Source organism: Oncorhynchus kisutch, linkage group LG4, assembly GCF_002021735.2.
Source record: "Oncorhynchus kisutch isolate 150728-3 linkage group LG4, Okis_V2, whole genome shotgun sequence".
NCBI lineage: Eukaryota > Metazoa > Chordata > Actinopteri > Salmoniformes > Salmonidae > Oncorhynchus > Oncorhynchus kisutch.
Genome location: NC_034177.2, coordinates 73,197,892 through 73,211,599, shown reverse-complemented (window position 1 = coordinate 73,211,599; position 13,708 = coordinate 73,197,892). Strand labels below are relative to the sequence as shown.

The window sequence follows — 13,708 nt, the reverse complement described above, 5'->3', positions numbered from 1 at the left end:
AAAGAAAGCTACCACAGTTAATACTGTGAGATTTCTAAACTTTTAAAACCCTGAGTAGAGAGAGACTGTCAACGAATATAGCAATATAGCAAAAGAGAAAAGAGCTCGAAAAAAAAATCATAAACTCCCAAATATTGTGCATTAACGTAATCTGATATTTTTCGGGTGTGTAAACTGCACTCGTGCTTGGAAAGGGTTGTCACTAGTTACGCCAGCAAAGTCAAAATGGGTTTTATCGTAGAAATTCTTGAAAACAAAAATGTGCTTTTTAGTCTTCATTTAAGGTACTGTTAGCATAAGGTTAGCAGTGTGGTTAACTCTTTCCAGGCAGAGAGTTCTAATTTCCGAATAATAGTTATGATGGTTTAAAGCCTTAAAGGTGCACTATGCTCCACCACTTCCTGGTTGCTAAAATTCTAATAGTTTGCCTAATTTCCGTTTATGTGATAAAACAACAAGGTATAGTGTAGAAAATCATTGTACCACCGCTGTGAAATATATCTTCTATAACATAAAATATTGTATTTTCAGCTGATGTACAAAACCGAAAGTAAAAGACAAAAAAAATAAACATAAGAACATGAAGTATAGAAATAGCGCACATAGAAACGATCTACCGATTCTTAGACTCACTTTCAATGAGAATGACAGATCTATAGTTGTTTGTGTTGTGCTCACCATCAGTTGAGACAGCATGCTCTTGAATACAGGGTGGGTGTCATGTTTTGGCTGATAAATGTACATACATTTGAATAAAATAGACATTTCAACTTTCAACAAAAGATGGTTGGAGGTCTATGCATCAGAGAATGTTGAATTGAATGGGAATATAAATTGTTATTGCATTTAAGTTGATGTTCATTGGTGGGTAGACCGGTGGCCATATTTGTGCAGTAGCTGGAAGTTAAAATGTCAATTCAATTTTTATTATGTACCCACTAAATTGCAGTGGTCTGAAGGGATTTCTCCATTCTATAAAATATATTTATAGGATTGAAATGACACCCACCCTGTATTCAAGATAATGCTGTATCTCAACCGATGGCGGGCACAACACAATTACCTCAGATGATGTAAAATAGAGTCTAAGCTACAACACACGTGAAATTAATACAAAATCTGAGTTTACAAATGTTTTTATCATTTACCTTAGGTTCAAAAGGTTCAAAAGGTTCAAAAATATATATATTTCAAAACATTTTTTTCAAGAAATTATAAAATAGTTTGACAACCCTGTCTGTAAGCTTTACAATGTTGTGAAACTGAACCATTTATCTTTTTCCATTGATAAAGATATGGATGTCTGATGGTAGGGTGGGTATTACAAATGGGTCAACTTTTAGCACCTCTATCGCCTAAATGTTTTGTCCCTTTCTGACCACTACGACCATGGGCCAAAATGTATGGAAAGGGGTGCGGTCAAAAAGTGATTGAAATCAGATGGAACGACCCACACACATGTGTTAACCCTTTTCTGACCCCCCTTCTACAGTAGTATTGGTGGTGGTAGTAAGAGCAATGAAGGGTTAATGAACTCTCAGCCAAAATCAATTAGTCAAAACCAGGTCAGAGAGAACGAGGGAGAGTAGAGAGCTGAGCTCCCGCTACCAGAATACACACAATGTAGAGTACACACTGCATGGGACAACAGAGAGGGGCTGAACGCACACACACACCCTCCCCCACCCCTTTACCCAAACACACACACTCTGTAACAGTGCAAAAGATATTTGAGTCTAATTTAGGATCAGAGCTGTTCTAAACCCAAACACAGTACTAACAGATTGTGTACATCTAGGGCTAGTAGTCTGAAGGAGTAAGTGTAAGCCATTTTACGGCTAGGGGGTCACAGACAAAATGCCCTACTACAGGACTTAACCCGCATTTCTAACGAGTCTGCCTTCAATTAGAAATCATTCCACAACAAACACAACCTTCTAGGAACACACACAAACACCACTTCAGTGGAAGAGAATGGAAAACCATTGATTGCCACTGCAATGTTAGAAATTGCATCTAGGCCTCACATTTCAATGACAAAGACAGATTGATTAGGACGTTTGTTTTAAATGACTCCATTCACCAAACCCGGTGTAAATCCACCACTGTGTCAGCCTAGAAGAAGACGTTCCACATACTGTGGCTAACTGATGTTAACGTGCCTGTTTTCTGAGGGCTATAGAGAGAGAAAGAGTGCGAGAGAGAGAGAGAGAGGGGGAAGGAGGAAGACGGCACAGCAGCAGGTGGACTCCAGATGTTGTCTCTCTGGGAGAAGGTGTCTGAGATCTGGAACTCTCCCCTTTCCTCCTCTGTATGTGACATTAGCCATATGTCTGGTTACAGAGACAGAGAGAACGAAAGAGAAAACGAGTGAGAGAGAGGACAGAGACAGAAAGAGAGAAGCAGAAAGAGAGAGAACACAAGAGAAGCACACTTATACTGCCCTCCCGTACAGTGCCTACAAAGAAACACACACACACACACACACACACACACACACACACACACACACACACACACACACACACACACACACACACACACACACACACACACACACACACACACACACACAGCTGGGGCTTGGTTCTGTTCCAGTTGAAGGCAGAAAGCTCTCTGGGGAGATGTCAGCTCACAACACCATGGATGGAGTTACAGCAGAACACACAATTTACACACTTACACAGACACAGCTGGAAAAGCTAAATGAGGTGTAGCAGTGCTTGTTTATTAGTGCTGATGTTGTCTCGCCAGAGCCATGATGAACGAGACTGACTCCTATCGCATGAGCTAACGTAGTCATGTGCCGCTGGTGTGTGTGCGGAATTAAATCAAGTGGTGTAAAGTACTTAAGTAAAAAATACTTTAAAGTCGTTAAGTCGTTTTTTGGAGCATCTGTAATTTATTATTTATATTTTTGACTACTTTTACTTTACTAAATTCCTAAAGAAAATATTGTACTTTTTACATTATCCCTCACTAAACACAAATGCATCGTTTGTAAATTGTGTGCACCTGGCTTTCCGTACATTTTAAAAACAAGAACATGGTGCCATCTGCATTGCTTAATATAAGGAATTTGAAATGATTCACTTTTACTTTTGGTACTTAAGTATATTTTAGCAGTTACATTTACTTTTGATTCTTAAGTATATTTAGAACCAAATACTTTTAGACTTTTACTCAAGTAGTATTTTACTTGGTGACTTTCACTTTTACAGGGAGGAACTTTCTATTAAGGTATTGTGGGTACTTTTCCCAGCACTGATTGAATCACACGTGAAATCCCTCTCGTAAGGTTTAGAAGTTGGATAAGACTTGACAGCGAGACATTCTAACTTCACAAAGCTATCACATCTAGGCACGTTATTGTCAGATAGATACCTCAAGGTATAAAAGCAACATAAAATACCAGATAGAATAGGAGAGAATAGGTACAGAGAGAATAGGGACACATGTCGAGGTGAAGAGCAGGACTCCTAACCTTCCCTTACAGCTACTACTGTACAGCCACACAGACAATGAGATTCCCCTTCCAAGATGGCCTCCCTCTGGTAAAACACAGCCTGCCAGATTAGTGAGGATTTCTCTCCTGCAAAGCTTCTATATTTCCATATATTCTCATCTGGAGAAAATAAGGTTAGTGCAGCCACTTCTGCTCAGTAATTTAATACCCATGAAGTTTTCATTTTCTCTAGATGAATTATTAAATGTGACCTGCTGCTTGGCAGAGAGGTAGAGAGTAAAAGAGAGGTAGAAGAGAGGGAGTGTGAAAGAGAGGGAGGAGGGATGAGGTCAGATACAGCTTCCAATTTATTGTTCCCATTCTTTCATTTCATTCCCCTTTCATTTTCGTACTCTAACTCTTTCTCTCTCCCCCTCAGTCTCTCTCTAGCTCACGCACACCGTCTGTCCCCAGATGTCCTCACACCATCTCAGATAGCAAACCATACTGTATAATTCCGATAGATCATCTTTGTCAAAAAGTTATTTGAAATTACTATGGAATAAATTATGATATTACAAAATAGCTCAATTAAAAGGTTGACCATCAGATTATAACATTAAACGCTATGTCTAGTTACAGCCTTTTCTATTGCATGTAGAATTAGGATTTCAGGGATTATAATCTCTTCATTCATTTCTATGGGATTACCCAACCATGGGGTGTGCACAGTATTCTCCCCTCCCTCCCCATTTCCTCCTGTCCTCACCCTTTAAAAGGGACAATCTGCAGTTGCTACATACATTTTGGGACTTATAAATGAATGATATGTACCCATTGATTCTTGAAGGATTATGACTTAGAAATGTCTTAGTTCAACTGTCGTGCCCCATCAGAACCAAAATATAAGATTGTTATATGTTCATAAACAAAGTAAACATGGTTACAACTATTATTTTGATACCATGGATGGTCAGTCCTTGCATCCATAGCTCTTTCTATGAATTTGAGTGGTCACATTTCTCCAGCCCCATCCCTCAGCTTTTTACCGAAACAATGGCGGGGAGGGCACTTTTATATAGTTTCAACTACTGATTGCCACATTAACAGATGGCATAAAGGGAATTTCAGCTCATCTAATCTCTCTCTCTCTCTCTGCACAACTCAAAACCACAACCACAGTCATGAATGAATGTGCAGAGCTGAGTACGGAGAAGCAATAAAGGAACATTTTTCTCTCATTCTGATGTTTCTTGTGTTGCATTCATGTTCCTTATTTTTGCAGACAAATCGAAAGAGAGGGTGAGCGATAGAGAATGTTTGCACTTTGCAGATGTAATCGTGGTGCGAGGCAGAGCCACAGAAAGTAGATAGAGAGATTGTCTTTATATTACCAGTTGACCATTAGTGATGAGGACAATTTACAAAAAAACATCTGCTTGGGAGTACTCTACTTTTTCACCCTTTTGACCTTTCAATTACCCCTTTCAATTACCCCATATACACTAATTTACTCAATAATATACATGTCTATCTCAAGAATGCATGCAGCTCTACTGTTTGAAGGACAAACGTCCCTGATGGATAAGTCTTTCACATTACAAGGAAATGCTGTACTTGTAGGTTCCAAAAAGACACAACTCGACATGACTGTCTGAAGTTATTCACAACACGCACACAATATCTAGAACGTATTAATGTCGCCATGTACCCAAGGCCATGTAAACAGTGCAAAGTCAGGCACTTGTCTATCATGGGAACTAAAGTTTACCCACTACACAACCTCTCCCGGGAGGACTCACTGAAAGGCATGATAAAGACCATCCCTTTTGACCTCCAGCCAAGATTACACCTGGAGCTTTACCCTTAGACAGGGGGTGGGCCCTGCTGACAGCCTCATCTCATCACCAAGGCAACCCCATCCTTAACTGATGGTTGACTACGCCATTACAAAGCCCCTCCTCCATCACCATGCAGTACTAGCCTAATGCACACTGACTCAATGATTCTTAATCCTTCACTGGAACCACTGTGTGTGGATCTAAATACTGAACTCAATTCAAAATATAATCTACCATCTAGAGAATCAACTGCACCACAGATCATAATGCCCATCACACTATGGAAGAGCGTCTAGTTTGTCACGCGAATACTGACCTGGACTGGCATCACGCTGTGTGGAATCTGAGTGGAAGCACTCCCAGGGAGGAACTAAGGAAGAGGAGGTGCCACTCAGCCATATATGGGCATGATAAATATGGGTGATGTCTGGAATGACCATATATGGACCTTTACACGATTGGACTTCCCATAGCACCAAATATTGACAACTAAATCATTTAAGGGCATAATTAATGGGGAGGAGAAGTCTTGCTTCACTAAGGGTGGTACTAATCAACTGATTGAGCCTATTGGCATATCACATCTAATTATTTATGTAGGTTTACTAATTATGGATTATGAAGATGGTTGAGCAGAATATGTCAAATGGTTGAGATATTCCCTATATCATGTTGTCAAATGTCAGAAATTATACTCAGATAGACATACTCCATGCAACCAAAATAAATGTTGAACCTGATGATTTCTACAATGCAAAATTATATAATCTCCCACTCTCATAAAGGACACACGACAGTACTGCTCCTTGGTCATATTTCATGAGGTGACTAAAACCTCATAATTATTTACATTTTAGTCACTTAGCAGACACTCTTAACTAAAGCAACTTACAGTAGTGACTGTATTCATTTTCCTAGTTTTTTAAAGAACAATATAAGAACAACGTCAACTCGCTATCATTAAAACCAGGAATATGACTTTCCCGAAGCGGATCTTGTGTTCTGCCGTCCACCCAGGACAATGGATCGGATCCCAGCCGGCTACCCAAAACAACAACGTCGTAAAATGGGCAAACAAAGTAGTCTTCAGATCAGGCTCCAGAGATGGTCACATCACGCACCACTCCCTAGCATACTACTCGCCAATGTCCAGTCTCTTGGGTAGCATTCCAGAGGGACATCAGAGACTGTAACGTTCTTTGCTTCACGGAAACATGGCTCACTCGAGGGACTCTATCGGAGTCGGTGCAGCCAGCTGGTTTCTTCACGCATCATGCCGACAGAAACAGAAGCATCTTTCTGGTAAGAGACGTGGTGTGATCACAACACCACGTCAACAACATACAGGAACTCAAGTCCTTCTGTTCACCTGACTTAGAATTCCTCACAATCAAATGTCGACCGCATTATCTGCCAAGGGAATTCGCTTCGATTATAATCACAGCCGTATATATTCCCCCCCAAGCAGACACATCGATGGCCCTGAACAAACTTTATTTGACTCTATGTAAACTGGAAACCACATATCCTGAGGCTGCATTCATTGTAGCTGGGGATTTTAACAAGGCTAATCTGAAAACAAGTCTCCCTAAATTCTATCAGCAAATCGATTGCGCAACCAGGGCTGGTAAACCCTGGATCATTGTTATTCTAACTTCCGCGATGCATATAAGGCCCTCCCCCGCCCTCCTTTCGGAAAAGCTGACCACGTCTCCATTTTGTTGCTTCCAGCCTATAGACAGAGACTAAAACAAGAAGCTCCCGCGCTCAGGTCTGTTCAACGCTGGTCTGACCAATCTGATTTCACACTTCAAGACTGCTTCGATCACGTGGATTGGGATATGTTCTGCATTGCCTCCAGTAACAACATTGACGAATACGCTGATTCGGTGAGCGAGTTCATTAGAAAGGGCTTTGACGATGTTATACCCACAGCAACGATTAAAACATTCCCAAACCAGAGACCATGAATTTCGCGCAAAACACTGCTTTTAACCAGGGCAAGTTGACCGGAAACATGACCGAATACAAACAGTGTAGCCATTCCCTAAGCTAGGGAATCAAACAAGCTAAGCGTCAGTATAGAGACAAAGTAGAGTCACAATTCAACAGCTCAGACACAAGAGGTATGTGGCACGGTCTACAGTCAATCACGGATTACAAAAAGAAAACCAGCCCTGTCGCGGACCAGGATGTCTTTCTCCCAGACAGACTAAATAACTTTTTTGCCCGCTTAGAGGACAATACAGTGCCACTGACACGGCCTGCTACCAAAACCTGCGGACTCTCCTTCACTGCAGCCTACGTGAGTAAGACATTTAAACGTGTTAACCCTCGCAAGGCTGCAAGCCCAGACGGTATCCCCAGCCGCGTCCTCAGAGCATGCACAGACCAGCAGGCTGTGTTTATGAGCATATTCAATCAATCCTTATCCCAGTCTACTGTTCCCACATGCTTCAAGAGGGCCACCATTGTTCCTGTTCCCAAGAAAGCTAAGGTAACTGAGCTAAACGACTACCTCCCCGTAGCACTCACTTCCGTCATCATGAAGTGCTTTGAGAGACTAGTCAAGGACCATATCACCTCCACCCTACCTGACACCCTAGACCCACTCCAATTTGCTTACCACCCCAATAGGTCCACAGACGACGCAATCACAACCACACTGCACACGGCCCTAACCCATCTGGACAAGAGGAATACCTACGTGAGAATGCTGTTCATCGACTACAGCTCAGCATTTAACACCATAGTACCCTCCAAACTCGTCATCAAGCTCGAGACCCTGGGACTCGACCCCGCCCTGTGCAACTGGGTACTGGACTTCCTGGTGGGCCGCCCCCAGGTGGTGAGGGTAGGTAACAACATCTCCACCCCGCTGATCCTCAACACTGGGGCCCCACAAGGGTGCGTTCTGAGCCCTCTCCTGTACTCCCTGTTCACCCACGACTGCGTGGCCATGCACATCTCCAACTCAATCATCAAGTTTGTGGACGACACTACAGTGGTAGGCTTGATTACCAACAACGACGAGATGGCCTACAGGGAGGTGGTGAGGGCCGTCGGAGTGTGGTGTCAGGAAAATAACCTTACACTCAACGTCAACAAAACAAAGGAGATGATTGTGGACTTCAGGAAAAAGCAGAGGGAGCACCCCCCTATCCACATCGACGGGACAGTAGTGGAGAGGGTAGTAAGTTTTAAGTTCCTCTGCGTACACATCACGGACAAACTGAATTGGTCCACCCACACAGACAGCGTTGTGAAGAGTAGCGAGGTTAGATTATTCGTTGGTTATTACTGCATTGTCGGAACTAGAAGCACAAGCATTTCACTACACTCGCATTAACATCTGCTAACCATGTGTATGTGACAAATAAAATTGGATTTGATTTGAACCCACAACCCTGACATTGCAAGAGCCATGCTCTACCAACTGAGCTACAGCATTAGCTCAAGCACCCTTTTTTCAAGAAAGTGCCATTAAATGCAAATGTCCCCACTCCAGTGAAACCTTTCCTCCGCTCCCTAAACGAGAAGGTAATCTTTCTGTGATTATGACCAAAACACCCGTTGCCTAGCAACACACAATTAAGGAATATGCTTTCAGAGAGGCTTTGCAGGCCGTCCATTAACAGATGAAATTACCAAAGCAACAAATGTCAGCCACATGCACATGAATTTGTTGTGCTGAGCGTGTTTAACTTGAGCTAGTGTCATGGCTGCAGATTTTTACAGCAAAGAAAGCTAGCTAAACAGAAGGGGTCCTTTTGACATAAACAGAAGAAGCACCATACTTTTTCCTGAGACTAGACAGCTTTCAATAATCCATTTGTTCCCAATCTGTAGTGGAGCTGTCAGAGCCCATGGCTCCAGAACTGGGGGAATCCATGGATGCCAGCCTAGTCCAGAGAGAACTGAGTGAATCTGTGGATTAGCAGTGTTGTAAAAGGAGGATCTACAGGATTAAACCCTCTCGCTTCTCATTACAGTCACTCAGAGAAAATACACAATTGTTGATCAGCACATTCAGTTGATTTCAGCAGCACAGCTAGGACGCCAACCAACCGGTAGAAATAAAGCAGGCGCAGCTCACAGCAGCTATCTCTTCATATGCATTTTTAATCAAACAACTTTGATGATGAATCACACTTGTTGAAATCATAGCCTCTGCTGGAAATTTCGCACATCTTCCACATTTCTGCATCACCAACATTATTAGAGAGAGAGATAAATTTAACAATGTAGTTCATTTGAACATTTTCCACATAATTCCTTATCATTCCATACAATGGTCACTGCTGCACCTGAAAAGATCAAAGTGTACGCAACACAACACCCAACCTACTGCGCCAGGCTACTCCAATGCATCTCATTACCATGATGCAACAAGACCGTCATGTTTACTACAGTAGGGGCCGGGGGGAGAGGGGGTGTGTGGCCATTACGGGTCTCCTCTACATTGCAGAGAGATTTTTGCTGAAATAAAACTATAAGCAGGATGATGCTATAAGCTGAGACCACTCTTACACAACCCACCAGCCCACCAGCCCACCAACCCACCAACCCACCAGCCCACAAACCCACCAACCCACAAACCCACCAACCCACCAGCCCACCAACCCACCAGCCCACCAACCCACAAGCCCACCAGCCCACCAACCCACCAACCCACCAGCCCACCAGCCCTGTAGATTATGGCAGATTTAACGAGTTTGCCCTTTGCACTGTGTGGACAAGCTCCAAATGCCTTTCGGATGAGGTGAAGGGAAGGGAATACAGCTCCTAAGCAAAAACTCACACAGACAGACAGACACACACCACACATGCACGCATAAACTCATGGCTCCAATTCTCCTATGTTTAACAGTGACCATGAAATACTGCCCACCCAGATTGGTTGGACAAAGACAGCTACTGACATGGAATGTTTATGCTTTAAAAGCAGCGTTGCTGCTGACGACAGCACACACCGTACCACATCACCCAGTCCTTACCCCACTCCACCGTGGTCATCAAAACCATTGCGTGTGACAAATACTAGCATGAAACAATACAGACGACGGCAAGAGTCGTAAAGTGTGCAAGGATGGCTGACAGTTGACACGCGAGAGTCTAAAACACATCACTCAGAAAAAGGAAGGTACTCTCAGAGCTTTTCAACAGGGACTCTGACATGTTAGGATCACAACAGCTGACTATAGATAACTAGGGCATGGGTTAAAGCCAGTAATACCCCCCCCCCAAAAAAAAACACAGAATATGGATATAACTAAAGCCCTTCACATAAAATAGGGTAGCCTTTATATGAAACATCAAGTTGAGATGCTTATCCATTGTCAATGCAATACACAGGTTAGCAACAAGCTGAGCTGCATACAGCCAACAGACTAAAATGATGTGAAAGCAGCCAAGACATCAATTTATCTCAATCCACAGGAAAAGTATCTACAACACTTGAACGTTGAGTGGGAACCAGATCAATGGCCCTTTTCAGCTCTTGGTTTAAGAGCACTGCAAAACAGTATCCTGTATTCGATTCGTGCCAAATAGGTGTCATAAAGTGAGCAGTGTCGTAGCCTCACATATTCAACTATTATTTGAGAAAGGGGTTATCCACATGTCAAGGCTATCCTGACAAGAAAGGGTATAAAAGAATGAATCGTGTTGAAAAACCACAATACCCAATTGTTGTCTTAGCTACAGTACAGAGTGAATGGTTATATAACCAAACACCTCATTTCAAATAGAGAAAACGCAAAACCTGCAACAAGAATGCACTGAAGAATGGCTCCTTTAGTAACCAATGAATGCACTACAGCCAAGAGACTAGGGGAGCGAAGGAAGAGGAGGGAATGCAGAAGGGATAAAAGTGTGCTTTACTTGTATCTGGTGATGCCATGGTGGAGACGATGACAGGTGGGCCGGTACGGCGGCTAAGCTTCTGGTTGGCGGCCATAGCACTCTGGCTCTGCATGGTGGTACCCACGGGCATCATGGCGCCATCAGACGGGGTGCCCCCAGCCTTGCGCATCATCTGTGGGCTGAGGTGGGGGCTGTGCATGGGCGACATGGGTTGCAGGCTGCGGTCCCGCTTCATCAGCTCCATGGGCACTGTGTAGTTGGTGGAGTACGCCTTCGGGGCCTGCTGAGGTGGCGGCAGGGCAGGCATGGACACTGGCATCTGCTGTTGTTGCATGGCTTGCATTGCAGCCCCTGACATCTGCTGGTGCTGGGGCATGGCAGCCATCATCTGCATGCCCGGATGCATAGGGACACCTGGGTGTTGGGAGTATGCAGACACGGGCCGGGACTGGACAGGGACCATGGCACCACTGTAGGGCCCCGGGTTACGAGGTCCTGGGTAGCCCTGGGTGGTTTCTAGGAGGTGCTGAGAGGGAGCGCTGTTGGGCCTCCTGGCAATGGCCTCAGCCATCGCGGGGGAGATGGTCTGCATGACACCAGGGGTCTGTGGTGGCATCAGCCGTGGATCCATGCCCATTGCCATGGCCTGCTGATGAAGTTGGTGCTGCTGCTGCTGCTGTTGGAGGTACATGTCAGAGCGGTGGCTGAAACTGTTGGAGCGGCCCCGCATGGGGGCCTGTTGCTGGGACGTGGGTGTAGGCTCCAAGGGCCTCTTGACACTGATTGCTACCCGCGACAGCACACGCGCCTGCCCTAAGTTGGGAGCCACAGAGCGCACGTCATTCTCTTCCATGACTGCGAGCATGCCAGTTGTGTCAAAGCCCTGCTGGATGAGTGAGGAGATGGTACTCTCCGAGAGACCCTCATTGCGAAGCAGAGCCAGGAACTCTGGGTCGGCATTCCTCTTTGGGTCTGCAGGCGTCTGGGGGGCTGTGGGAGGTGGAAGGGGGAGGGCTACAGGGGCTGGTGGGGGAGGAAGAGGGGCAGGAGCGGCGAGAGGAGGGTTGGTGTTGTAGACCTGCATGTTGGTCTGTGGAGGCTGTTGTTGTACTCCGTAGGGCGAGGTGCAATCCTGCCTCATCATCATACCTCGTTGTTGCATGCTCCCATCCAGCCCCTGCGTGTTAGGATCCACCACCAGGCAGGTGGCTGCGGGTTGCTGCTGCCGATGGTCCAGGGGACGGCCGTTGATGTCAGTGTAGACCGGCTGTCCAGCTAGAGGGGGTGGCTCAGATGCGTACCGAGGCGAAGATGGTTGTTCCATCCCATAGTGAGCAGGAGAGCGCTGGCCATCTGGCATCATCTTGGCAGCGGCAGCTACAGCTGCAGGCTGACTGTAAACCTGGTTCATGCCATGGGCAGTTGGCGGAGGAGGGGGAGGAGGAAGAGGAGAAGCCGATGGAGGACCCGGAGGTCCGGGCCTCCCTCCCTGTCCCTGGTCCCATGGCAACCGTCCCACTGGGTTCATCCCATAGTGGGACGGGGATCTGTTGAGCGGGTGAGGCTGTGGCTGCTGCTCCACCCGGTAGAAGCCCCGGGGATCCTCCGGTGGTCGGGGAGCCATAGCAGGGTCATGGGGATAATATTCCTGGGAGACGACGGATCCTTGGTGACTATGAGCCATGGTTGGACGGTCGTAGTGGTTTAGCTCAGGGACTGAGCCCTTTCTCATTTCGCGGGGATCAGCAGCGTAGCCCTGCTGGCTGTACAGAGAGTCCTGGTAGGAGTAGGGGTCTCGTTTCAGATCCAGGTCAGGAGGACGCACCCCAGGGGGTGGCTCGTAGTAACCTCCTCTGTCTCCCCTGTAAGACAGCGAGTTGCGTCGGCCCGCAATCCTGCCTTGGTGGTCGTAAACGCTTTCTCCCCCGGACCACTGCCCCTCATTCCCCCCCAGGGTGTCCCAACTGTGGGAGCGACCGATATTCAACTGCTTGCTGGTGACGAGCATTGGAGAGAAAAAAACAGAAGACAGCTTTACAGAGGAAAAAAAACAAGCAGGAGTAGTTGGTGTTTTCTTTCAAGTGTTCAGTTACACTTTACATCAAGAGTGGAAATGAAGGAGGGAGGACGGAGGAGGAGGAGATGAAGCAGTGGGGTGTATCGTTTCACCTGATATCCAGCTGTAAGGTTTTTGGCTCCCCTGAGGTCCTTGCTATCAGGTGGCTCCCCCTTGACAGGCAATCCTTGAATAATTTATCTCTGGAAATATTATTGCTGGTGGTGAGAAGGGATAGAGGACACCACACACACACACACACACACACACACACACACACACACACACACACACTGCGCAAATGTTGCAAAGGCAGCAGCAGCTACTCCACTGAACCACAATGACAGGGTCCGTGCTTGGGCTGGCCACCAACTGTGTAGGCTACCCGACGCGGTGAGAGGAGGAAAAAACTGGAAAGGAGGGAATATTAGAGGGAGTGGGATGGGAGAGGGTCGTAGGCAGGGGCTTGTAATAATCCAGTAGGGTTTTATCCTTCCCCTA

General features: G+C 45.6%; 1 protein-coding gene across 8 annotated transcripts in view; it reads right to left on the bottom strand.

Moving 5' to 3' along the window:
* Positions 1–13,708, bottom strand: part of LOC109889971 (C-terminal-binding protein 2) — a 120,325-nt gene that overhangs the window by 35,032 nt on the left and 71,585 nt on the right. The window contains exon 1 of one of the 8 annotated variants that reach the window (XR_002255356.2): positions 11,170–13,455. The exons of 4 other annotated variants lie outside the window; for them this stretch is intronic. Coding sequence is in view for 3 of the 4 variants with exons in the window: in XM_020481851.2 (XP_020337440.1) it covers positions 11,170–13,159 (1,990 nt within the window). In the remaining variant the exon portion in view is untranslated. Of the gene's footprint in view, positions 1–11,169; positions 13,466–13,708 lie in introns of those variants that run through there. 3 more of the 8 variants (XM_020481851.2, XM_020481853.2, XM_020481852.2) reach the window with 3 other exon arrangements.